At 36.3% G+C, this 26,447-nt stretch overlaps 3 protein-coding genes across 3 annotated transcripts in view; 2 read left to right on the top strand and 1 right to left on the bottom strand.

Annotated features, from left to right (window-relative positions):
• The window catches only part of myo3a (myosin IIIA), a 160,527-nt gene that overhangs the window by 38,962 nt on the left and 95,118 nt on the right, over positions 1-26,447 (top strand). Inside the window, exons 4-5 of the mRNA XM_049480248.1 lie at positions 3,135-3,239; positions 4,196-4,277. Of these exons, the coding sequence (XP_049336205.1) occupies positions 3,135-3,239; positions 4,196-4,277 (187 nt within the window). The remainder of the gene's footprint in view (positions 1-3,134; positions 3,240-4,195; positions 4,278-26,447) is intronic.
• On the bottom strand, positions 7,764-11,229 carry LOC125802380 (coiled-coil domain-containing protein 106-like). The gene is made up of 4 exons (XM_049480262.1): positions 10,987-11,229; positions 10,275-10,421; positions 9,889-10,128; positions 7,764-8,364 (listed from the first exon to the last, which is right to left on the bottom strand). The coding sequence occupies exons 1-4, from the start codon at positions 11,204-11,206 to the stop codon at positions 8,048-8,050; spliced, it is 924 nt and encodes a 307-aa protein (XP_049336219.1). The 5' UTR covers positions 11,207-11,229; the 3' UTR covers positions 7,764-8,047.
• Positions 11,784-14,265, top strand: LOC125802379 (uncharacterized). Its single transcript, XM_049480261.1, has 4 exons — positions 11,784-11,977; positions 12,449-12,562; positions 12,787-12,994; positions 13,532-14,265. The coding sequence occupies exons 1-4, from the start codon at positions 11,799-11,801 to the stop codon at positions 14,000-14,002; spliced, it is 972 nt and encodes a 323-aa protein (XP_049336218.1). The 5' UTR covers positions 11,784-11,798; the 3' UTR covers positions 14,003-14,265.

Genomic DNA, 26,447 nt, shown 5'->3' with positions numbered 1-26,447 from the left:
ATGCATAACCCATTATAGCCATGTTTGTTAAGCATTATGACCTGTGATCATAATACATTATAAGCTCTGCTTATGATATACATGTTAAAATAGTTTATCTCTATCATTAATAACCTAGTCCTACAATGAAAGTCTGGCACTTTATTAGAGCGCACAAAGACCTGTTATAATACATTATAATTGACTATAATGAATATTATATTCAAGACAAGTATAATTCATGAGTGGTTAAAAATATATTAATAGGATTATTGAGGGTGTGTTTATAAGTTGGAAGTTTTTTTAGTCATGATACACTATGCAAGCTGGGACTGAGTTTCTTGGGATTAATGTATAACATGTTATAAACACAGCTATTAATGCATTATACTCACAGTTCATGATGCATAATAAACATTGCTATAATGAATTATACATTTTTATAAACATGTATAGCCATGTTTATAATGCCTTATAAATGCATTATAATGTATTATGAGTATGTTTATAGAGTCTTATAGAGGTGACATTCAAAGAAAGTGTTACCACACTTTCTATCAGCATTATGTCTATAAGACCCTATGAACATACCCATAGCACATTATAATGCATTATAAACATGGCTATAAATATGTATTAAAAATGCATAGCTGTGTTGATTATGCGATGATAAATTGTGACCATAATGCATCATCAGATGTTACATGTCGATACCAAGAACCATAACAAAACTGCCTCAACAAAACATGCTATAATTATTTTTTACCTACTATTATAAAAGCTTATATTTATTTATAATTTATTATAATCAGGGCTGTCGCCTCCAAGTTTGACCTCAACTTCTGACATAATGTGCCCCGCCTCCGCCCAACGCATTTTTTTACTGGAGTGGTGAGAAGCGTTATCTGGTCTCAATCCGACCCACCTATCAAACGCTGCCTCTGCTGCTCCATGCTGTTTACACACTAAGAGTGCAGTCTGTGCAGTGTTCACTGCTCACTTCTGCGCTGCACATCCCATTGAAAGCACTGTGTTTGAAAGGGCAGCGGCAAATTTTCAGTGTCCTGTGTTAAAGCAGCTTCACAGTGACAGCTCCGACCAATCAGAGGAGACAATGTGCTCGCATGGTTTATTGGTGCACATTTTGGTGCGTTTAGTTTTTTATGCCTGTGTGAAAACAAACCAAACAGAGGGAGAAACGCTCCAAATAAACAAACTTATCAACTGATCCGGATCATAGGAACTATAGAACAACTACAGGTGTGAAAAGTCTCTTTTATACTCAGCTAATTAAACTCTAATTCAGAAATCCTTACAACCAAGTAAAAAAAATAAGTTTCCTCTATACGATTTATCATGCATTCTTTATTTCAGTGCCCTGTGTCGGCCTTATCTCCCCTCAAACATAAAAGTATATAATAGTATTTTAATTAACACCACTAATATAAATGTAACTGCATTTTACATTTCTTACATTCATTTTTTTAATTTACATTTAAACACCCAGTATAAAAACTTGTGTTTTAAGAAGAACAAGCGCGATTTATCTTTAGTTAATCACAGAATATTGTTGTGATTAATTTGTTTATTTTTTTTTATCGATTACCACCACTAGTAATTAGTAAATCTTTTATTTTAAAGGTCATTCATATCATTTATGTTCATTTTTTTAAATTGACAGAATCTGCCAGATTTTCACTGACCTGCATCCAAGTCCTCGGCTCTTCACATTTGTCTGTTTACCTTTCTGTTTCTCTATTCTGTTAAACTGAGTGAAGCTCAGCAGTGCATGAAGTCGAGCAGGGAAGGCAGAACGACACTCTCTCTCCTTAAAACTGATTTCTGACTTGTCAAACTGCCAAAATCATTCAGACTAAAGATAGTCCACTCAGAGAGGCTGGAGCTGGAGGAATACTCAGAGTACACTGAACCATTACTGAGAGCTAATGCTAACAACAAAAACAGAAAAGATGAAGCAGGAATAAAACCAAGTGGAGAGTGATGGGAGAGTCTCTGATTTTGTGGTGCCCACACTTTACAGAGAGTAATCAATCAATCAATCAATCAATCAATCAATCAATCAATCAACCTTTATTTTGACTCAGAAGTACATTGAGGGCAACCCTCATTTTCGGTGGGCATTTACAAAAACAGGGATTGACATAACAAAGAAAATAATAACTAAATTTAATCATTTTAAAATAACTGTAAATAAAATATAACAATATAAGAAACTATTATAAGAAAAAGAAGATAAGAACAAAAAACAGTTAAAATAACATAGTACAATAAAAAATAAAATAAAGAAATAAATTAAAAATAATAATAGATATAGTGTGTGTTGTGTTGATAAAGTGAGTGGATCGGGTACAGCAGTTCTGCTGGAGTTTTTAAACAGTGTTTAATCTCCAGTTACTGTCCTCCACTCTTCTATTACACATTCCTACATTCGGGATAAATAAAGTACCTACCTACCTACCCACCCACTTACTTTTTTTAGTAAGGAGTAATCTAACTAATTACTCTGACTGTAACTATAACACTGTTACCATTTTCCACACCCCGTTACTGCACGTTACTTTAGCCGCTCAATTAACTTTTTTTTTTAACTTTGCACATACAGACAAAGACACATGTGTGTGTGTGTGCGTTGTGTGTGTGAGTCACAAGGGAGAGGAGGATGAGATAAATGCCTAAGCAATGATTGTTGTCTTTGCTGTTGTGTACTCTATTCATCTGGCTTATGAAACACGCTCTGAGAAGGTGGGGGCTGAGGGGGGTGAGTAACACAAAAGTAAAGCAATAGTTACTTTTACTGGTAGTTAGTTACTAGTTTTATAGTGGAGTAACTCAGTTACTAACTCAGGTACCTTTTTGGAGAAGTAACTAGTAACTATAACTAATTACTTTTTCAGAGTAACGTGCCCAACACTGGTCATCACCCAAATAATGATAAGATTAAGAATAAGAATAAGAATAATAATAATAAAACTCCAGTCTGAAAGGGTTAATCTTGAGCATAGATTCATTGAAAAGCAGACATTTCTTGCTGTTGTTGCTGATCATTTAGCTGCTTTTCTCTGTAAATCAGTGATTTTATAGAAAACATTGATGTTTTCTATAACCTATTCTTTCTTTTGTGTCATTTTTTTCAGCTGTGTAACGGAGGCTCAGTGACCGATCTGGCCAAGGGCATGCTGAAGAGAGGAGACCGCATGGATGAACCTATAATTGCATACATCTTACACGAGGCCCTGATGGTAAACTATAGGGCTACATCAGTTGCATCAACCTCATCATCATCATCATCATCATCATCATCCCCTTCATCCCTGAATAGAGCAGGGTCTCTAAAAGGCTTCTACAGCTCTGGCAAAAAATAAGAGATCACTTAAAAATAATATGTTTCTTTGATTTTACCAAATTGAAAACCTCTGGAATATAATCAAGAGGAAGAGGAATGATCACAAGCCATCAAACCAAAATGAACTGCTTGCAAGCTGAATTTTTGCACCAGGAGTAAAGGCATAAAGTTATCCAAAAGCAGTGTGTAAGACTGGTGGAGGAGAACATGATGCCAAGATGCATGAAAACTGTGATTAAAAACCACCAGGGTTATTCCACTAAATATTGATTACTGAACTCTTTAAACTCTATGATTATGAACTTGTTTTCTTTGCATTATTTGAGGTCCAAAAGCTCTGCATCTTTTTTGTTATTTCAGCCATTTCTCATTTACTGCAAAGAAATGCTCTAAATGATAATATTTTTATTTGGAATTTGGGAGAAATGTTGTCAGTAGTTTATAGAATATAATAACGTATATAATGGGTTATAATAGTATTTAACATGTCGATATGTTTGCTGTAGACTTTGCGAAGCCTGGTTCTGTTAACCAGCACTGTAATAAATCAATAGGTTACTGTACAGTGAATAATTTCACACTGAACCCCCTCTCTCTCAGTAACTGATTATGTGTATATATATGTAATTCTTAGAACAGCTCCATTGCTTTTCATGCAGATACTGACTGCCAAGCCACTGAATGCAGTAAAAGCGCAGGAATTATAAAGGGATAAAGCCTGGCAGAGACATGCTGTATGTGCTGGATGATGGTTGGATGATGAGGATGATGGGAATGCGTGTTGTTTAGCTGTTTAAGTTTAGATGTGGTGTTTTTTAGGATGTTTTATCTGAGCTGCCGTCCTCTCCGCAGGGTCTGAGTCACCTACACGAGAATAAAACCATCCACCGAGACGTCAAAGGGAACAACATCCTCCTCACCACTCAGGGGGGGGAGTAGCCGAGGCGGTGTGTTAAGGGGAAGGCAGCAGCGTGTGTGTGTGTGTGGTAAATTGAGTGTGCGGCAGAGAAATGATGCGTTTGCATGTGGGTCAAAGCCATTACCTCCCAGTGTTTGCAATGCTAATTCCACGCTACTTATTTCCTTTTATTAAGAGCAGAATGCATTTCAGAGCCTCTTCCATTACGCCCCCGCCCCCGCTTACTGTCATCAGGCCAGCTCTCGCTCCTCACTACTCATTTACTGCACACACTGTTTCACAAGTGTGTGTGTGTGTGTGTGTGTGTGTAAATAAGTCTGCATTAAAGGAATAAGCACACTGTGACCTCCTCCAACTCACTGACTCACAGAGTTCCTCCAGGCTCAGGAGGAAAAACAGTGTCCTTTCTCATATGTTCACAGTACATACTGGACAATTCATAGTGGATACTTACTAATTTATATTAGATACAGAATAATTCATAGTGGATAGAGAATAATTAATAGCAGACTCATTATATCTCCAAGTGGATACAAAAGTATTCATAGTAAATACAGAATAATTCCAAATGCATATAGAATAATTCCTATTGGATACAAAATAATTCTAAGGAAAGACACAGAATAATTTCTAGTGGATACAGAGTCATTTCTAGTGGATACAGATTAAATAATAGTAGATACAGAATAATTCATAGTGGATACAGAATAATTCTAAGGAAAGACACTGAATAATTCATAGTGGATACTGAATAATTAATTGTGGAGACTGAATAATTCATAGCAGACAAAGAATAATTCATAGTGGATACAGAATAATTCCTAGTAGATACTAAATAATTCATAATATATATATATATATATTCTTTTTCCTAGTGGATACATAATCATTTCTAGTGGATACAGAATAATTCATAGTGGATATAATATAATGAATAGCAGATACAGAATACTTAATAGTGGATACAGAATAATTCCTAGTAGATACAGAATATATTCAGAGTGGATACGGAACAATTTCTAGTAGATACAAAATAATTCATAGTAGATACAAAATAATTCATATCAGACAAAGAATAAGTCATAGTGGATACAGAATACTTACTAGTGGATACAGAATAATTCCTAGTAGATACAGAATAATCCATAGTGGATACAGACTAAATCCTAGTGGATACAGAATAACTGCAAGTGCATACAAAATAATTCATAGTAGATACAGAATTTTTCCAAGTGGGTTCAGACTTATTTCTAGTGGATACAGAACAATTCATAGTGGATACAAACGAATTAATAGTACACATAGCATAATTCATACACGATGGATACCAAGCCATTCATAGTACACCAGTACATATTTTAAAGAAGATAATGACTAATTCATAATAGGTACTAAACAATTCATAGTACTTACTGAATAATTCATAGTTGATACTGAATCACTCACAACAGATACTGAATAATTGCTAATACATACTGAATAAGTCTCCAAATACTACATTGGCCTACTTCTGTAATAGGAAGAACTTTGTAAGTCACTCTGTTTAAGATACAGCAAAAATCAGTAAATATATAATATATTTACTAAAAGTAGATTTTGCATAAGTCATACTGGATACTAAGGAATTCAGAATAGATACTGAATGACTAATAGTAGATACTGAATTTCTGAACTACTGGGACATTAAAGTAGATAGTAATTTATTCAAAGTAGATTTTGAATAAGTCATATAAATTAGGATTTACTCTCACTGACTACTGTCAGTGTTTTATAAGAGTGTGTGTGTCTGTGCATGAATGTGCAATAGAAACGTAAAAAGCAGGAGAAAAGAGAAAAAAAATAAATAAACGTTTTTCTATAAACCGCAAATGAAAAGAGACGCTGTGTTTTTCCTGCAGAAAACTCGTAAGTGGGACACTTCTTAAGAGCCGCAGCCAGCTTTCTGCATTCGCGCTGCGCTTGTCGTCACAAAGCTTCGGAAAGCTCCTGTAAATGCTCTCCCCTCATAATAACACAACTAATCACATTCTCCACCCCAACACCCATCCACCACCCGTCCCTCCCTCTCTCCGGCCTGCTTTAGCAATGCGGCACACGTTCAGCTCACACCCCCACTTTTACAAAGCTTTCACTCCTCTGCCCCCTAAACCCCTCTCTAAATGTAATCTCTGCGCTCCTGAAGCCCCCTTGGTAACACTTTATAATAACGTTCAGCTATAAATCATTTATAAGTTTTTAATTCCTAATTAACTAAACATGAATTAATCATGTACTCATATCTATAAATCATGCATAAATATATTAGTAATGATTCACAAGACACATACAAGTTATTATTTCATTCTTAACAAATGATTAACAAATGATGAATAGGTCAGGAATTCTTATATATCAGTTACATACTTTTAATAATCATAATTCATATGTAAATAGAATATTTACAAAGGAATGTAATGTTAAGGCCTTTTTAGCCAAACATACTTAATGAATAAAACATCTATAAACTTTGATTTTATAATTTATTTATCATGAACTAATCAAGTATTAAACAGTAATTTACCCAGTAGCCTTGTGTGTGCTCTGGGTTCTGTTGTAGCTAATTATTTTTACATATTATTTTAATGATTATTTTAAGACAGATTTAGACAGGTATATGATGTTCGCATTCAAAGCAAGCTCCTAGCTCCTTCCTACCTGATGGACTTCATGCACAGCTTTGTTGACCCAAAAACTTCAACTGCAGCTTATGTGGCTAAACGAACTTCCACTGAGCAGGAATCAAACACACTCAAGATTGAAGCATTTAAATGACCAGTAAACCAGTGTATTCGTCTGGGTGATCTTTTTCTCTCACAGTCTACCTACCTACTGTCAGGTGATGCTGAATTTCTCCCTAGGTGTGTGTGTGTGTGTGTGTGTGTGAGAGAGAGAGAGAGAGAGAGAGAGAGAGAGAGAGAGAGAGAGAGAGAGAGAATGCTTTATTCTGCTTGTCTGTGATGGACTGGTGGTCTGTCCAAGGGCTTACATGTCTTTTGCCCTATAAACACTGGCATAGACTTCAGTACCCCCCATCATCCAGAAGGATTAAGTTTATAAGAAGGTGATTAATACATATCTAAAAATCATTTATAAACTATACTTCTTTTGTTAAATCATTTATAAATGAATTGTTCAACATTTATAAAACATTTTGCAGCACCTAATCTAAAGTGTAAACTATTCTCTGTATATAAATATCTGAAAATGCCTGTAAATCATTTATAAACTATATTTCTTTTGTTAAATCATTTATAAATGAATTGTTCAACATTTATAAAACATTTTGCAGCACCTAATCTAAAGTGTAAACTATTCTCTGTATATAAATATCTGAAAATGCCTGTAAATCATTTATAAACTATATATTGTTTTGTTAAATAATTTTAAAATTAATTGTTTAACATTTCCAAAACATATCCAAATATCCAAGTACATATAAAAAATCAACTTAGGAAAATCAACTTACTGGTAACAACTTGCAGGTCTTTATTAAATTCAAAGTGGCAACCAAAAAACTTATTTTTCAAAAACAGAAAAGAAGATGACAGTAATAACAATTTCACTCAAAAATGACAAATTCAACAAAATCTTCTGAATCATTAACAACTGAAAAATAACTCTGCCATTGCTGCACTTTTAAAACATTGTCTTCACAGCCAATAACACTGTCATCTGTTGGATGTCCATTTTAGTTTTATTTACAGTCCAAAACAATAGGCAAGCTTGCGAAACATTACAAAAAAAACTTACTTTCTTTTCATTAAAGGCAGAAGCTTGTTTTTCTTTTTGTACATTTCCACATTGTTTAACAGCTGTACATCATTATTTAAGACATCTTCACACTTTTTTGCAAACACCTGCAGTTTCTCCTGCCTTGAGTAACCCTCCAACACCTTACTGTACTCTTGGGGTGCCACGATAGCTAGCTCTGCAATGGGAGCATTGGCCACTACAGTGTTTCTGTCTACTCCAACAGCCCTGTATGCATCACGGAGATTTTTCCCCCTTCTGTACTGATGCAAAATCTTCTTGTATCTTCTAACAGTCTGCTGAGGATTTCCAGCTACAGAGACAAACACAAAGATAAAAACACACACACAAATAAGAAAAGTACAAACAAACTAAACAATTCCTATAAAATGCCCTTGTTACTTTATTTTATTTCATATGGACTTGATTTAGTGACTGCCAACTCGTTCCTCAAGACTTATGATTCATTAGGCTTCAGACAGAGAAAGTAAAATATTTAAAATCTAATCTTTATAGCTTTAATTTGGCTAACTGATACAGTGTTGCTCAACCATTGCTTAAATGTTCACCTCACAGTCTCTGGTAATGAGCAGACATTCACAAATTTACTTCTGTATATCAACTGCAGACTAAACAGTCCAAGGTACATACATGCATGTGTATATATATACAGGGCCAGCTCAAAAAATGAGAATATCTTTGAAAAGTTACTTTATTTCAGTAACTCAGTTAAAAATGTGAAACTCATATAATATATATATATATATATATATATATATATATATATATATATATATATATATATATATATATATATATATGTATTAAACTCAGAGTGATCTATTTTAATCGTTTATTTCTTTTTTTGTTGATGATTTTGGCTTACAGCCAATGAAAACCCAAAAATCAGTGTCTCAGTAAATTAGAATATTATATAAGACCGACTGATACTGTTGGCAGTGTGGGTAGTTTGCTAAGTCCTGCTGGAAAATGAAATTCACATCTCCATAAAAGTTGTTAGTAGAGGGAAGCATGAAGTGCTGTAAGATTTTGTGGGAAAACACTGCACTTTGGACTTGATAAAACACAGTGGATCAACGTCAGCAGATGTCTTGTCTCCCCAACCCATCACTGATTGGTGGAAACTTCACACTAGACCTCAAGCAGTTTGGACTGTGTGTCTCTCCACTCTTCCTCCAGACTCTGCTCCCTTAATTTCCAAATTAAATGTAAAATTTACTGATGATCAGTGATGGTCTGGAGAGACATGTCATCTGCTGGTGTTGATCCACTGTGTTTTATTATCAAGTCTGAAGTCAGTGCAGTTTTGTTTTCCCTCAAAATCTTACAGCACTTCATGCTTCCCTCTGCTACTGACAACTTTTATGGAGATGTGGATTTCATTTTCCAGCCGGACTTAGCAAACTACCCCCACTGCCAACAGTATCAGTCGGTCTTATATAATATTCTAATTTACTGAGACACTGATTTTTGGGTTTTCATTGGCTGTAAGCCAAAATCATCAACAAAAAAAGAAATAAACGATTAAAATAGATCACTCTGAGTTTAATACATATATATATATATATATATATATATATATATATATATACGTATATATATATATATATACATATATATATATATATATATACATATATATATATATATATATATATATATATATATATATATATATATATATATATTATATGAGTTTCACATTTTTAACAGAGTTACTGAAATAAAATAACATTTCAAAGATATTCTAATTTTTTAAGCTGGCCCTGTATATGTATATATATATATATATGGATTTGTCTGTGGTTTTAGGTACCTCTCTTTCTATACTGCTGCATCTTTTCTTCTTTTCCTTTTTTGTTCTTCTTTCTTTTGAGCTTCTTCTGGTGGCTGTGCTTGTGTTTCTTTCTCTTCTTTCTCTGCTCTTCAGAGGAACTTGACATTGACGTAGAAGAGGAAGATGAAGAAGATTCAGAAAACTCTGATGACTCTTGGTCCTCACATAGATCAGACGAATCGTCCTCTGCGGTGCCACCTTTCAGACCTTTCTTCTGGTCTAATATCAAACAAATCAAACTTGAGTGAGACATTTTTAAAATGTAGGATTTTAAGTGGTGGCAAGTTAGAGGGCCGGGGTTTATGTTTTTGTACAGCCATTCTGGTGCTAAGTAAATATTTTATATTAATTACCAAAATACTCACATTCGTCTAACTGTTTTAGAAGACCGTCCCTTTCTTCTTTCAGGTCAGCAATTGTTTTAGACATAGCCTCCTCATTCTTCTTTGCTTCAGCCAGTAGAATCTGGTGTTTTTTCAAGGACATCACAGCTGTTGGGGCTAACTGGGTAACTGCAAAAAAAATAAATAAATTCTAATAGTGGACTGTGGACTTGTTAACCACTAAGTTAATAAATTATGTTGGTGGATTCTCTACATAAGTTCAAATATTATAAACTGTTTAAAAATGACCTACAAGTCAAAGATAAGTAACAAGATTGGCACATAACATTAGCTAATTGTAGTCCAACTGTCGCACAGCAGGAAAAAAAGTTGCCTAAAACAATGTCTAACAGGTATCGCCATCCCTGGTCCTTGGACTGATGGGCTGGTCTATCAGTCATTTTTTGCAGTACTTGTGTTACACCAATAACTCATACTTTAATTATAACAACTAACTAGTGTGCTAACATCATCCTTATAAATTCTCAGCTAATGGTGGCCTGCTAAAATTTGACTGAGGATGGTAAACACATATTATTCATAATGAACAGTGATCCAACCAGCTAGCTAAGGTTAGGTTAGCTAGGTAAGCTAGTGTAAGCCAAGTTTCCTCGGAAATCACAGGATGTAATGTAGCTAGTAAGCTACATTTCCTAACATTAGTTTTAATAAAAGCTAACGTTACATATCTTACCTGTGCCATGCTCCCCTTCTTTGTTGGTTTCTGCAGATTTATTGGTCTTTTTGCCTCGTTTGGGGCGAGCTGCAGATATACTGCTCAACTCCATCACGACCGGACTTCTCCCTGCAGCAGCGGCGGCGTTATTAGTGGCCCCCCTGGTGCCCCCCTTAATTAACTCAACCCATATTACAAAGTTCCACCTGACAGTTTTAATAGTAAATAAACGATACATACGTGAATATATATATGTTATACATACACAAAACGTAATTCAAAGTAGTTGTTTAAGCTAAATAAGCCAAATAAATATTTAATAAGCAAGCTTTATATAAATAATATATAAATAATTTATAATAAATCGTGAAATAAGACTGAATCAAAGCCAGTTTATGGAGAGCCTACCTACTTCCTATCTTCTCCGCACTAGAAAATCACAGACAACCTCTAGAGGGAGCCCGCGAGTGAGTTCTGGATGAATGGGGGTGAATGGAGCTAAAGGCTAAAACCTCAAAATAAAAATAGTAACTATTCATTTGGTCAGTATATTCTCTTAATTTAGGAAAACAGCATGTTACTTATTGAAGACATTAGTATTTTTTTCAGTATAAGAAGTATTAAATATTTATAAACTCTGATTTTGCTCTATTTCTCCATACAAACCTATTCGTTTTGGACTCACTCGGGAGCGCCTCTGGTGGTCAAATAAACACAGAAGTGATTCTCAAGTGGGTGTTCTCCCCTCTATTAGAGATTCTCTGACTGAATCCTGTACATGCAAGTTAGACACGTTTAACTGACAGTCATCCGGTTATAAATGCGCCAAAATGATGTATTTGGAGAGAAAAGTAAGGAAAATGATCGAGGGAAAGAAATCAAAAAGAAAACATTTAAAATTAATAAAGTGGCTTCATAAGAAGAAACTGTTGCAGAAAAAGGTGAAATGCAGTCTCTGTCACCACAGAATGAAGCTGAAACAGAGCAACTGCTCAGATTGCTATGAATGGTAAGTCAAGCTGTCATATAATTATCATGCGTTTAGTTAACCTAATGTGCTTGAACAAATGTGCACTAAAGAATGTAAAGATTAGCTTTTTATCTAAAACTAAATTAAGCCTTGTTCAGTAATTATAACCTTGTACTGTTATGCTTTTTAACACCATTCAAGACGTAAATTATTAAATTCGTTTTTTTTTATTCTGTCAAGCATTTCTAAACATGTCATGGATATCTATATGTGTGCCTGCATATGTGCAAGTTATGTTTTAAGGCACATGTTTTTAATGTGGCACTGCATTGTCTGTTCCATCATATCAAATCTCAGGAAAACCATGTTCAAACCATTGCTTCATCACTTAGCTCTATAATAAAAAGTAATTTATTAGTGTTGGAATTAAACAGAACATTATAATTTGAAAAAAAAAAATGTTAGATTAATACACCTAAATTCACATCAATATAATTCCCATCCCTGCAGGAGGTGTCAACGAGCTATCCACAGAGGAAGGCAAATGAAGAGATCTGTCAGGCACAACTCTGTGTTTAGTCATTCCAAAGTGTCTCTCTTCAAATGGATGGAATTTGTGTACAGGTGAAAGCTGCTTACACATACAGGTTTACTATGTCTCAGCCTGCTACATGTACTGTATAGTTTACGTTTCATGTATATACTTGGGTTTTTAAGCCCACATGTAGATTTATTAAGTACTAAATAATACTCTTATTCAGAGCTTTATATTCCAGTCTAAATTACTTTAATTTGGTAAGGTATTTTTAGGTTACAGTTTAAGAGTTGGTATTATTATGTGCTTGCAGGTTTTCTCAAGGTCTGCATTTGCGCCAAATTGACATGATAGCTGATGAAATAGCAGGAAGTTCAGCAACTCTGTCAAAAATGGCCAAAAAGGTGAGAGAAGCTTGCGTGGTGTCAATGGAAAGACTCAGAAGAAGAAAAGGACAGCGTATTGGAGGACGCAGGCAGTTCATTGTTATAGACGAGAGTCACTTCAGACATAAAAGAAAGGCAGGTGTCATTGTATCTTGATATTTTGTATGATGTTGATGTTAAATTGACATACATTTTATATTTATTTTCTTTCTTTTATATTGTTAGTAGTAATTAATACTTATACATTGCAGGTATTTTCTTAAGCTATTAATTTTAAGATTTATTAAGAGTAGCTTCATCAGCAGCTCATCCAGCCACATCAACAGTTTATTTGCAGTTCTTTGGAAGTACCTAGAAATAACATTTCTACCAGGATTTTCTAAAAAATTAGGATAATGTATGCTAATGTATACATTTTTATGTTAGCTTGTGTTTGTTATCATGGAATATGGTGTTTTTTACGCCTTATGCTTTATGCTATTCAGTAATATCATTCTTAAATGTTAATGTGTTAATTATGTAGTAATGAAAATGAAATTGCAAAAAAGTGTTGTATATGAATTTTGCCTTGGCCTGCTATTCTGTAACTAGAAAGTAGAAACTGGCCAAGATAATATTTTGTAACAGGAGGTACTGGCAATTGTATAAAATTTTCCTTTTTATCTAATCTAGTATGGAAGAGGACGGATGGCAGGGGGATGGAGAAGGAGGAAGTGGGTGTTTGGGATGCTGGGTGTGAAAGCTGGGGGCACAAATCAAAGAAAGCCAGTTCTTCGCTTAGTCGAGCGAAGGTCCAGAAGGGAACTCTTGCCACTCATCACTCGACATGTCAGGAGGGGATCCACTATCTTAAGCGATGAGTGGCGTGCATATCGGCAAGCTCTACCTCAGTTTGGCTACAGACATTACACAGTGAATCACAGTGTCTCATATGTTGATGCTCAGACAGGGGCTCACACCCAGCATATAGAGAGAGCCTGGAGAACATACAAGGAAACTGTTTGGAGGCTTAGAGGTAACCGGTCAGAGGAGCTGTTGAAAAAACACTTGACTGTAATAGAATGGTATGAATGGCTAGCTAAAAAACATCATAATGGCCCTCTAGGACAACTAATTCATGACCTTGGAAAACTCCATGAATAAAATGGGACATTTGAATTCCACAAGAACTAATAATCTAGCAAGCAATCTAAAAAGTTTTTAGGTTTATGGTTTTAAGGTTTATGAAAAAAGTTATAGTTATTTCAGGTTATGCAGTATATCACATTTTATTAATTAATTTGTGCAACAAATTGTGAATGTTTTTTAATAAGCAGATGAAGTTTTGTATTTAATATCACATGCGATACAAATTGTAACAACTTTTTAGTCATATTCATGTTTTAATAAATGGCAAGTTAAATTAAGTGTGTATATGTGTGTGTGTGTCAGTCCACGATTAGTACCAGCAAAAGTGCTGACTGAAGAGCCTCACTAACACTCGCATTGTTATTTAAGTCCTAACCATTAAATCTGTTTTATTAAATGATATACAGGCCTTTTTATATATTTGTATGTTCTGAAAATACAGTATAGTTTACAATTTAGATTAGGTGCTGCAAAATGTTTTATAAATGTTGAACAATTCATTTATAAATGATTTAACAAAAGAAATATAGTTTATAAATGATTTACAGGCATTTTCAGATATTTATATACAGAGAATAGTTTACACTTTAGATTAGGTGCTGCAAAATGTTTTATAAATGTTGAACAATTCATTTATAAATGATTTAACAAAAGAAATATAGTTTATAAATGATTTACAGGCATTTTCAGATATTTATATACAGAGAATAGTTTACACTTTAGATTAGGTGCTGCAAAATGTTTTATAAATGTTGAACAATTCATTTATAAATGATTTAACAAAAGAAGTATAGTTTATAAATGATTTTTAGATATGTATTAATCACCTTCTTATAAACTTAATCCTTCTGGGTGATGGGGGGTACTGAAGTCTATGCCAGTGTTTATAGGGCAAAAGACATGTAAGCCCTTGGACAGACCACCAGTCCATCACAGACAAGCAGAATAAAGCATTCTCTCTCTCTCTCTCTCTCTCTCTCTCTCACACACACACACACACACACACCTAGGGAGAAATTCAGCATCACCTGACAGTAGGTAGGTAGACTGTGAGAGAAAAAGATCACCCAGACGAATACACTGGTTTACTGGTCATTTAAATGCTTCAATCTTGAGTGTGTTTGATTCCTGCTCAGTGGAAGTTCGTTTAGCCACATAAGCTGCAGTTGAAGTTTTTGGGTCAACAAAGCTGTGCATGAAGTCCATCAGGTAGGAAGGAGCTAGGAGCTTGCTTTGAATGCGAACATCATATACCTGTCTAAATCTGTCTTAAAATAATCATTAAAATAATATGTAAAAATAATTAGCTACAACAGAACCCAGAGCACACACAAGGCTACTGGGTAAATTACTGTTTAATACTTGATTAGTTCATGATAAATAAATTATAAAATCAAAGTTTATAGATGTTTTATTCATTAAGTATGTTTGGCTAAAAAGGCCTTAACATTACATTCCTTTGTAAATATTCTATTTACATATGAATTATGATTATTATAAGTATGTAACTGATATATAAAAACTGAATTCCTGACCTATTCATCATTTGTTAATCATTTGTTAAGAATGAAATAATAACTTGTATGTGTCTTGTGAATCATTACTAATATATTTATGCATGATTTGTAGATATGAGTACATGATTAATTCATGTTTAGTTAATTAGGAATTAAAAACTTATAAATGATTTATAGCTGAACGTTATTATAAAGTGTTACCGCCCCCTTTAGAGGAGATAGCTGCTCCCCGGCTCCCCTGCGCTCTTCAGGCCTATCACAGCCGGAGCAGATGCAAATAAAGCCTGTAATTAGTCAGCTGGTATCTGCGAGAGGGGCGCGAGAGCGGGGGGAACACTGCACCTCCTTTAAAGCGGGAGGGGGGGGTTCTTCTGCACGTGTGAATGGAGAGGAAAGCAATGGAGCGAGAGGAGAACCCGCGGAGAGATGGAGAAAGAAGAGTGATGAGTCAGATGGAGAGAGTTTAGGGGGGGCGGGGCTGTGGGGTGCAAAAGTTGAAGGTGATTAGTGATGGTAACAGTCTAAAAAAAAATTTCTCTTTTACATAGCAACCACCTAACAACACCCTTGCAACCACTATGCCGTGCTATGAGTAATCAATTTGCAACACATGTAGTAATGTACACTTTACAGCCACCTGGGAGACCGTAGCAACCATTACCCTAGGCACACCACCACCATCAACAGTTTTGGATACCTCAGCAGCCCCCAAGCAAATTACTAATTAACATACCATAGCAGCCACATAGTAACCTCTTAGCAACAAACAAAACAAGGATAGGACTAGGATACTCTGTAGCGAACACCTAACACACCACAGTAACTAATCTGGATACCAAAACAACTATAGCACTTAGGAACACCATAGCAGCCACATAGTAACCATAGTATCAACCACAGCAAGCACTTATAAACTGCCTAGCATTCTCTGTAGCAAACACCAAAAGAACACCACAGCAACCAATTGGATATCTTCGCAGCCATCAAGCAATCATCACCATATCAACACCATAGTAGCCACCTAGTAACTACTTATCAACAGCCAAAACAACTGCCTAGGATAGTCTTTAGCAACCACTTAGAAACACCACAGCAACCAGTCTTGATATCAGAGCAGCCATCTAGCAACCACTTATTAACAGCCAAAAGCAAGCAACAGCTTATGAATACCACATAACAACCACCTAAAAACTGCTTAGCAACAACCTAAACAACTAAATCAAATACCACAGCAAACACTTATAAACTGTTTTGCGTACTCTGTAGCAAACACCTAAAGAACACCATAGTAACCTATTTGAATACCTTAGCAGCCACCAAGCAATCATTACCATATTAACACCATAGCAGCCACATAGTAACCACATATCAAAAGCCAAAACAACTGCCTAGGATAGTCTTTAGCAACCACTTAGAAACACCACAGCAACCAGTCTTGATATCAGAGCAGCCAGCTAGCAACCACTTATTAACAGCCAAAAGCAAGCAACAGCTTAGGAATACCACATAACAACCACCTATAAACTGATTAGCAACAACCTAAACAACTAAATCAAATACCACAGCAAACACTTATAAACTGCTTTGCGTACTCTGTAGCAAACACCTAAAGGACACCACAGTAACCTATTTGGATACCTTAGCAGCCACCAAGCAATCATTACCATATCGACACCACAGCAGCCACCTAGTAACCACATATCAACAGCCAAAACAACTGCCTAGGATAGACACTAGCAACCACTTAGAAACATAACTGCAGTCAATCAGGATATCAAAGCAGCCACCTAGCAACACCATAGCAGCCACTTAGCAAGAGCGAAAACAACTGTCTAGGACATTATTTAGCAATCACTTTATCACTTTATCGCCACAATCACCTTGCACCCACTTAGCAACACCGTAGCAGCCATATAGTAATCACTTTTTACACTGTTATCCAGCTCAAAGTAGCTCCACACCTCCTTGCTAGAATCTGGAGAGTACTGATATTTAAAGCGAGGCATTAATAACTTAAAAAGTGCACAAGAAGCTTATTAAAAACACTGTTTACATCCTATAATGCAAGCTACAGCTCCGAGCACCGACATTACTCCCATTACTGCTACGTTATGCAGAGTCTATATACAGGGGTTGGACAATGAAACTGAAACACCTGGTTTTAGACCACAATAATTTATTGTGGTGACGGACAGTTCTGGTGGAAACAGGAGAGTTGAGGTGCACATTGAATTCTGCCGTGATTTGATCAGCCGTGGTTTTATGTTTTTTGGATACAATCCGGGTTAGCACCCGAACATCCCTTTCAGACAGCTTCCTCTTACAGCATCCACAGTTAATCCTGTTGGATGTGGTTGGTCCTTCTTGGTGGTATGCTGACATTACCCTGGATACCCTGGCTCTTGATGCATCACAAAGACTTGCTGTCTTGGTCACAGATGCTCCAGCAAGACGTGCACCAACAATTTGTCCTCTTTTGAACTCTGGTATATCAGCCATAATGTTGTGTGCATTGCAATATTTAGAGCAGAACTGTGCTCTTACCCTGCTAACTGAACCTTCACACTCTGCTCTTACTGGTGCAATAATGTGCAATTAATGAAGATTGGCCACCAGGCTGCTCCAATTTGGCTACTTTGAGCTGGATAATGATGTAAAAAGTGATTTATCAGGGCAAATTATGCCCCGTGTCACAAAGTCTGAAGGGTGTTTTTGGACAAACTGTTAAAATATCTGGATCTCTGAACTCTGTGGGAGAACAGAGGTGTGCTATTCATCAAAGATAAGTACTTTTTATCATGTTTTACTACAACAAAAGTCCACTTTACAGCAGAGTTCTCCTTTAATTCGGAAGGGGTGGGGCTGCATATGTGAATGTAATGTAGAGCACAGTGAGAGGACGAGAGGAGACCTGTGGAGAGAGAGAGGGAGAGAGAGGGAGAGAGAGGAAAGAAAAGAGGAGTGATGAGTCAGATGGGAGGGAGGGAAAGTTAAAGATGCTCAGTGGTGATGGAGACAGTCAGCAGAATAGCTTTAGTCCCTCCAGGCTCAGTCAGACCGGCCCGCCTCCTCTGTGACGTCAGTAAAGCATCATTGGTACATTTCCATCACAGTCTGCTCCTCCCCCAGAGACATCACTCACTCAGAGAAGAGCCAGCGTAAGATAATAGTGCATTCACACATATAACACCAGCACAACAACCTGTTCAACCACACCTACTGATTCTAGCTTTCACTGTGCTTTCTCTAAACATTTTACAATAACTCTAAACAACATCAGAACTATAGAATTACTTACAGACTGGACCGGGTCAGACACTCATGCCAACTATTTATTTTAATATATATTTATTTTTATTTTTTTATATTTAAAGGTCTCATCCCATTGTTTTTTTTTCATTGTTTTAATGTCTAGTTGTGTCTCTAGTATGAATAAATACCATGTGAGCTGTTTTTTGTGCTCTGGTGTTTCTACTTAGCCCTGCTTTAGACCACTGAATTAGTGGTCTCTGAAGAAAGACAGGATTTGGCTCTTGCTCATGAATATTCATACATGCAAATACATCACCTCTGATTGGCTAACAGCACTGCAGCAGAGAACACTTACCCCAAGTCGAGGTGGGCGAGGCCATGAAGTGACTGGTGGATGTAGACACCCTAACGTCTCTCTGATCAACTCGTATTTCTGAGGATTTTCTTTTATTAGCCACTGCAGACAATGGAGTCTGAGAAAGTCATGTGCAACATCATATACAAGTCAGAGAGACCTATAGTATTTCACAAAGAACAAGAAAAAATGGATTTTAGCGGAATAATAATTATTATTACTAATAATCATCATCATTACCTCCATTATTAATACCATAACTACTATGATTACTAAAGTACATCCGAACATAATAGTCTAGTGGTTTTTATTAATGATTGATAACTGGAATCTGAGTTTATTAATATTAATTTTATTGTTATTATTATTGTATTTAATAATTTATACCAAAATACTAAAATACTTTGTTAACTTCTGGTTTCTGATGCTGGTAACTTTGATGAACTTTCCTCATATTTTTTTTATGTCTAGATAGACAGACAGACAGACAGACAGACAGACAGACAGACAGACAGACAGACAGACAGACAGACAGACAGACAGATAGATAGATAGATAGATAGATAGATAGATAGATAGATAGATAGATAGATAGATAGATAGATAGATAGATAGATAACTGATGCAAATACACAGTTATATAATATAATCATTTTAATTTAGCAGTGCACATTTGTAGATATGTAATCAGTGGACAGTAAATAAACTAGTAGTGCAGAATAGAAAAATTTAAAATGAAAGGAAATCTCTGAGGGTGTATCTGTAGGGCTGGCATGGGGTTGTGTCCTGATGAGAGCCAGTTTCCTCATATTTTTTTCTATGTCTTTGCGGCGACTGCACTTGAATATACTTACTTAAGTTGTTAAAATGTTTCGAATTGACTGACCTTCATTACTTAAAGATTTTATTTCTTTACTTAGTAGAGTAGTTCTTAACAGAATATGGATTAGAACCTTATATAAATCTTACAGTATCTTACAGTAGTATCTGGATTTTAAGGTATAAATTCTGTATTAAGGGTCTCCTGTGTAAATTTCTCCACTTTCTCTGAATAACCGCTTCATTAAACCGAAGGCAGAGCTTGTGAAATATGTATTTTACGCATTTGCATAATTCCTGTAATTCTGTGTGTGATGCTTACGTGAGCAGTGGACGCTGGGTAATTGGAGTTAATGCAGCTGTGTGAAGCTGTGAGTGTTAATGTGTTATTAGAGAGTGACCCGCTCTGCCCCTGAGAAACAGCAGAACTCACAGCAGTTTAAAGGGTTTAGCCTGGTTTATGGTGTTTGTTGCTGGGAGTAATATTATGGTTTGTAGAGATGAAGAAATAGCAGAGAAGATTAGTGAGAAAGACTTCAGTAAGAAATCAAATACTGATCACGTTATATTGAAAGTTGGAGCCAAAAAATAACCTCACACTGTAAAATCATACGTTGTTTGAACTCAAATGATTTGAGTCTGTTTTACATAAAATTGGAAATTTCTAAACAACACTCAACTATTTTGAGTTAGTTGAACATTTGTGGGCACATATACTGTACTATTCAAACTGAGATCTTTGAGTTGAACCAACTTATAATAACTGAGTTTAGTCTGTTTTCATTGGCAGCTTCTTTTTCATTGGCTCCTGTCACAATCTATTTGCGTACTGGGTGGGTCCAACAGTTTCTGACAGACACTCACCATCAGTGTGTAGTGATTCCCTCTGGGCTACCTTACAAATAAATCAACTTCCCCTTTAGTTGTGATTGCTTGATGTTTTATTTTATGCTAACTCAAGTTTTTGTTCCCCATTAATTAAAAAAGAATTGAGCAAACCGGCTGCCTTAAAAAAGTTAATTAAACTCAACTTATCCGGTCTTACAATATAAAGAGTTAAAAAAAAAAGTTAAAAGTTCCCCTTTAGTTGTAATAACTTGATGTTTTAAGTTATGCTAACTCAAGTTTTATTACCCATTACTTAACTTTTTTAAGGCAACTGGTTTCCTCAATTTTTTAAAGTATACTCAATTTATCCGGTCATACAATATAACAAGAATAAAAAAAGTTAAATCAACTTTTCCTTTAGTTGAAATAACTTGATGTTCTAAGTTATGATAGCTTAAGTTTTCTTTTCCCATTACTTAACTTTTTTAAGGCAACCGGTTTCCTCAAATTTTTTAAGTAAATTCAATTTATCAGAGCTTACAGTGCAGTGAAAGGGTCCTATTTTAGTGATCTATAGCGCACCAGTCAAATGCTGATCGCACAGCTGGATTTAGAGCACGTCGGTGTGTCTTTGTTATCATGAGGGCTCGAAATGTGCTAAAGGCATTAACTAATTCTCCTAATTAATCATGGGTGTGGTTAATTTTGTGCGTAACGTGAAATAAACCAATCAGTGTGTCACATCAAGAGTGGTGCGTTCGTATCTTAACTTTGGCGCGTTTGTATCTTAACAGCGTGGCGCTTTTGTGCGTCTCAGCAGAGCAGAGCAATGTTATTTTATTTTTTATTCTGTTTATTGTTGATGATAAAGTTAGATTTGCGTGCTGCAGCACATTTAATTGTGTGTGTAATGAGTGGGGGTGTTGCTTTGATAATTTAGGTGGTTGCTATGGTGGTGCTACGTGGTTGCTAGATGGGTGCTGTAGTTTTGTGAAATTGTAGCTATGATTCAAGATTCAAGATTCAAGATTTTTATTGTCACGTCACAGAGTACAGATGTACATGTGGGTGAAAAACTTGGGTGCAGATTCCCACCAATGTGCAGAGAACAGTATTTACCAGAAGAAGAATAAAATAAAAATATATAAAATAAGAAATACAGATAGCTTTACAGCACTCAATAACAATACACGTAATAACTTAAACTATAGACAAATATTGCACAGAAATATGTTAAGTAAGACTGAATAAGTAATATATGATGCTATGTAGATATGCAGATATCTAGAGTGTGTGTGTGGAAGTGAGGAAATAGTCCAGTAGGTGACAGAATAACTATGAGTAAGTGCAGGTTAGGAATGAGTTGAGTGGGAAGTGGGAAGTGCAGGGGGCCGAATGCTGTATAATATGGGAAAGTCTGATAGATGCAGTGTAAAGTAAGGTGCAGGGTGCAGAGTTTGCATGGGTGTCAGTGGGGTGGGTTGGGCAGAACACTGTTCTACTGGCTGTTTCACAGCCTGGCCGCCTGGGGGAAGAAGCTGTCTCGGAACCGGCTGGTTCTGGTCTTTAGTTGGTAGCTAGATGGTTACCATAGTGTTGCAGGGTTGTTGTTCTGGTATTTCTGGTGGTTGTTGATGTGTTTCGTAGTGGTTGCTAAGGTGTTGCTAGCCACGTACATTGTACATGGCAGTATAAATTCAAGAAAGCTAATTGGTTTTCCAGTATATGAGCATTATATAGACATTTTAATATAATGGCATTTCTTAAATGATTAAACATCTCCTTTTCTGTCTTTATATGGCTTTAATCTAATAGAGTACAGTCAGAATGATGCTTGGTGTGCTGAAGAATTGATTAGTGCTCGGAGTCATGAAGTGCTTCACACAATGCTTAACATAGTACCTTTTCTTTTTTTCAACATTAGCTAATTTAATCTACCTCTTTTTCTCTTATCTTCATAATGTTGCTATCAGCTACAGCTAAGATGTTTCAGTTTCTCAGTTTCTAAAAGTTCTAATCTGTTGTTCTACAGCAGAAGCATGGTGTTCCCCTGCACAATTTATGATGCTACACCAGTTCAGAAGTGTTTTATCACCGAGGAAAGTTTGAGCACTCCTGCTATCTTCCCTAAATTTCTACTCTTCAGTAGTCTGCGGGACTCGTCTAGCTGCGTGATAGCATCAATAATTATAGTGTTGCTGAAGCAGTCGCCCCGTGCCTGTGGTTGATTATATTCTGCTGGGGAAAATATATCTCAGATAAAGCAGAGATTAGACTAGGGGGTAAACAAAGGCACTGGTGGAGACACTGGGATGGTTTGGGAAGCTATGGTAATTATAGATGGGCTCCTTTGTGATGACAGAAAATTTTATTCATCCACCCTCACACCCTCCATCCGCACGGATCTGCGGAGATAAGCGCTTCAGCTCCGGCTCTGGATTCATGGGTTCTGCTGGAGGGTCCTGAGAGCTTTAGGGGGGCTGGACAGCTGCCCTGTGCCTGTGGTGAGTGGGGGGTTGGGTGATAAAGGGTGGGGTGGGGAGGTGGGGTTGTAGGGTGGAGTTAAAGCATGTGGGACCATGAGAGTTAAAGAACATGTTATCTACACCACCAAACATCTCAGTGATATCAGAACATTTAGCATTAGTCATCCAATCAGGTGTGGATGCTTTAAACGTGAACCTCACTCAGCCATAGGGACAGTAGTGCTGTTATCCACTAGTCTACACACCCTAATGCTGATATAGTGTTGCTATACAGTTGCTGTGATGTTAATTGGTTGCTAGATGGGTGCTAGAATGTTGCAATTATATTGCAGGTGGTTGGTGTGGTGTTGCTAAGTGGTTGCTAGATAGGTGCTAGAGCATTGCAACATAATTTCTAGATGGATGCAATAATTATAAGGTTGTTGCTATGATATTTATTGTGGCTGTTATGGTGTTGCTAAGTGGTTGCTAGATGGGTACTGTAATGTTGCAAGGTTGTTGCTATGATATTTTAGATGGTTGTTGTGGTGTAACTAACATTTTTGCTAGATGGGTGCTAGAGAGTTTCAAGGTTGTTCCTAGATAGATACTAGTGTTACAAGGTTATTGCAATGATATTGCAGATGGTTGGTGTGGTGTTGCTACGTGGTTGCTAAATTGGTGCTAGAGCACTGCAAAGTTGTTGCTATGACATTTCAGGTGGTTGGCATGGGGCTGCTAAGTGGTTGCTAAATTGGTGCTCGAGCGTTTCAAGGTTGTTCCTAGAAGGTTGCAAGAATTGCAGTGTTGTTGCTAAGATATTTCTGGTGGTTCTTATTGCACTCTTATTGATAAGAGTTTGCTGGATGGGTACTATAGCATATTTTAGGTGTTTGTTAGATGGTCACTAGAGAGTTGTCCTGGTTGTTCCTAGATGGATGCTAGTTTTGCAAGGTTGTTGCTATTATATTTTTGGTGGTTGTTATTGTGTTGAAAAAGTTTAGTTTGACGGGCCCTAGAGAGTTTCATGGTTGTTTCTAGATAGATGCAAGAATGGTAAGGTTGTCAATATGATATTTTAGGTGGTTGTTATGGTGTTGCTAAGTGGTTCCTAGAAGGATATTGTAGCATTACAAAGTTGTTGCTTTGATAATTTAGGTGGTTGTTATGGTGTTGCTAAGTGGTTGCAACAGTAGATGGATGTTCTTAGATGGACGCAATAATTGCAGTGTTGTTGCTATAATATTTCAGGTGGTTGTTATTGTGTTGCTAAGTGGTTGCAAGATGGGTATTATTGCATCGCAAAGTTGTTGCTATGATACTTTAGGTGGTTGTTGTTATGGTGTTGCTAAGTGGTTCCTAGATGGTTATTGTAGCATTACAAAGTTGTTGCTTTGATATTTTAGGTGGTTGTTATGGTGTTGCTAAGTGGTTCCTAGAAGAATATTGTAGCATTACAAAGTTGTTGCTTTGATATTTTAGGTGGTTGTTATGGTGTTGCTAAGTGGTTCCTAGAAGGATATTGTAGCATGACAAAGTTGTTGCTTTGATATTTTAGGTGGTTGTTATGGTGTTGCTAAGTGGTTCCTAGAAGAATATTGTAGCATTACAAAGTTGTTGCTTTGATAATTTAGGTGGTTGTTATGGTGTTGCTAAGTGGTTGCAACAGTAGATGGATGTTCTTAGATGGACGCAATAATTGCAGTGTTGTTGCTATGATATTTCAGGTGGTTGTTATTGTGTTGCTAAGTGGTTGCAAGATGGGTATTATTGCATCGCAAAGTTGTTGCTATGATACTTTAGGTGGTTGTTGTTATGGTGTTGCTAAGTGGTTCCTAGATGGTTATTGTAGCATTACAAAGTTGTTGCTTTGATATTTTAGGTGGTTGTTATTGTGTTGCTAAGTGGTTGCAAGATGGATTTTATTGCATCGCAAAATTGTTGCTTTGATATTGTGGGTGGTTGTCATGGTGTTGCTAAGTGGTTGCAACAGTAGTTGGGTGTTCTTAGATGGACTCAGGAATTGCAGTGTTTTTGCTATGATATTTTAGGTGGTTGTTATTGTGTTGCTAACCTTTTTGTCAGATGAATGCAAGAATTCTAAGGTTATTTCTATGATATGTTAGGTGGTTGTTATTTGTGTGTGTGAGAGAGTGTGTGTGTTATAGTTTAGTTCTAATGTGATTTGGGGAGTAACAGTGCGTCTATAGTATGCTAATATGGTACAATGAGATATGTGGTTTAGGATAAGGGTGTAGTGTGTATGCAGTTTGGAGGTGTGACGCGCGCTTGCGGGTGTGTGTGCAGACCTCACGCAGGGCTAATGCTCACTGCGTGTGGAGGTGCTCACGCTACGCTGAGCAGATAAAGCCCCCTCACTGAGTCATCTTTCAGAAGACTGGCACAACAGCACATTACTGACCGAAAGAGGCAGGCGGGCGGCGGGGCGGAGGAGGCAGCGCTGCCACGTTCTTCATGAATATTTTAATTGGCAGTGTTATCACTGATGATTATTAAGCATGGCCTTGGGGTTCGGCACTGAGCTAATGTAGCGGAAACAAGTAAAGGCCACAGGAGAGCTTTTAGCTGTTTGTGTGTATAGATTTGTGTGTGTCAGTGGTTGCTATGCAATTGCTTCATGGCTGCAGTGGTATTTTGGTACTACTTTAAAATAAGATTACCCTTATAAAGGGTTTATAAATGGTTTATACATTACAACAGTGTCAAATCTATGGTTTGCTTAGTTGTTTAATTCAACTAAGTCTTTTAATTTATAGTAAATAGTTAAACATACTTACATATATATTACTATGACAGGATTAATGCTGACTGATGGAAAGCACAAAGTAAAATCAGCATCTAGAAAGATCTGAGGTTTATCAGTATAAATAAAGTGTAGAATCACTATTTTGCAAATTGTCAGCTCACTGTTGCCATTTCTGTTTGGGCATTGTCATGTATTTAACTGCTTATTAATTGGTTTTAAAGTATTTCCAACCTAATTCTTACTCAATAATAGACTCTTTTATAAACTATTTGTAAACCCTTTATAAAGGTAGTCTTATTTTAAAGTGGTACCGGTATTTTTGTTGCATTGGTAACATTAATAGGGTGTTGCTAGATGGTACATGGCTAGATGGTACGTGGTATTTTAGGTGATTGCTGTGGTATTTTTAAGTGGTTTTAGTTAAACGTTTGGACACACCCTAAATTCAGTGATTAGT

This window comes from Astyanax mexicanus, chromosome 6 (genome assembly GCF_023375975.1).
Source record: "Astyanax mexicanus isolate ESR-SI-001 chromosome 6, AstMex3_surface, whole genome shotgun sequence".
NCBI classification, from domain to species: Eukaryota; Metazoa; Chordata; class Actinopteri; order Characiformes; family Acestrorhamphidae; genus Astyanax; species Astyanax mexicanus.
The sequence above is the reverse complement of the archived record's forward strand: the minus strand, read 5'-3'. Positions and strand labels throughout refer to the sequence as shown.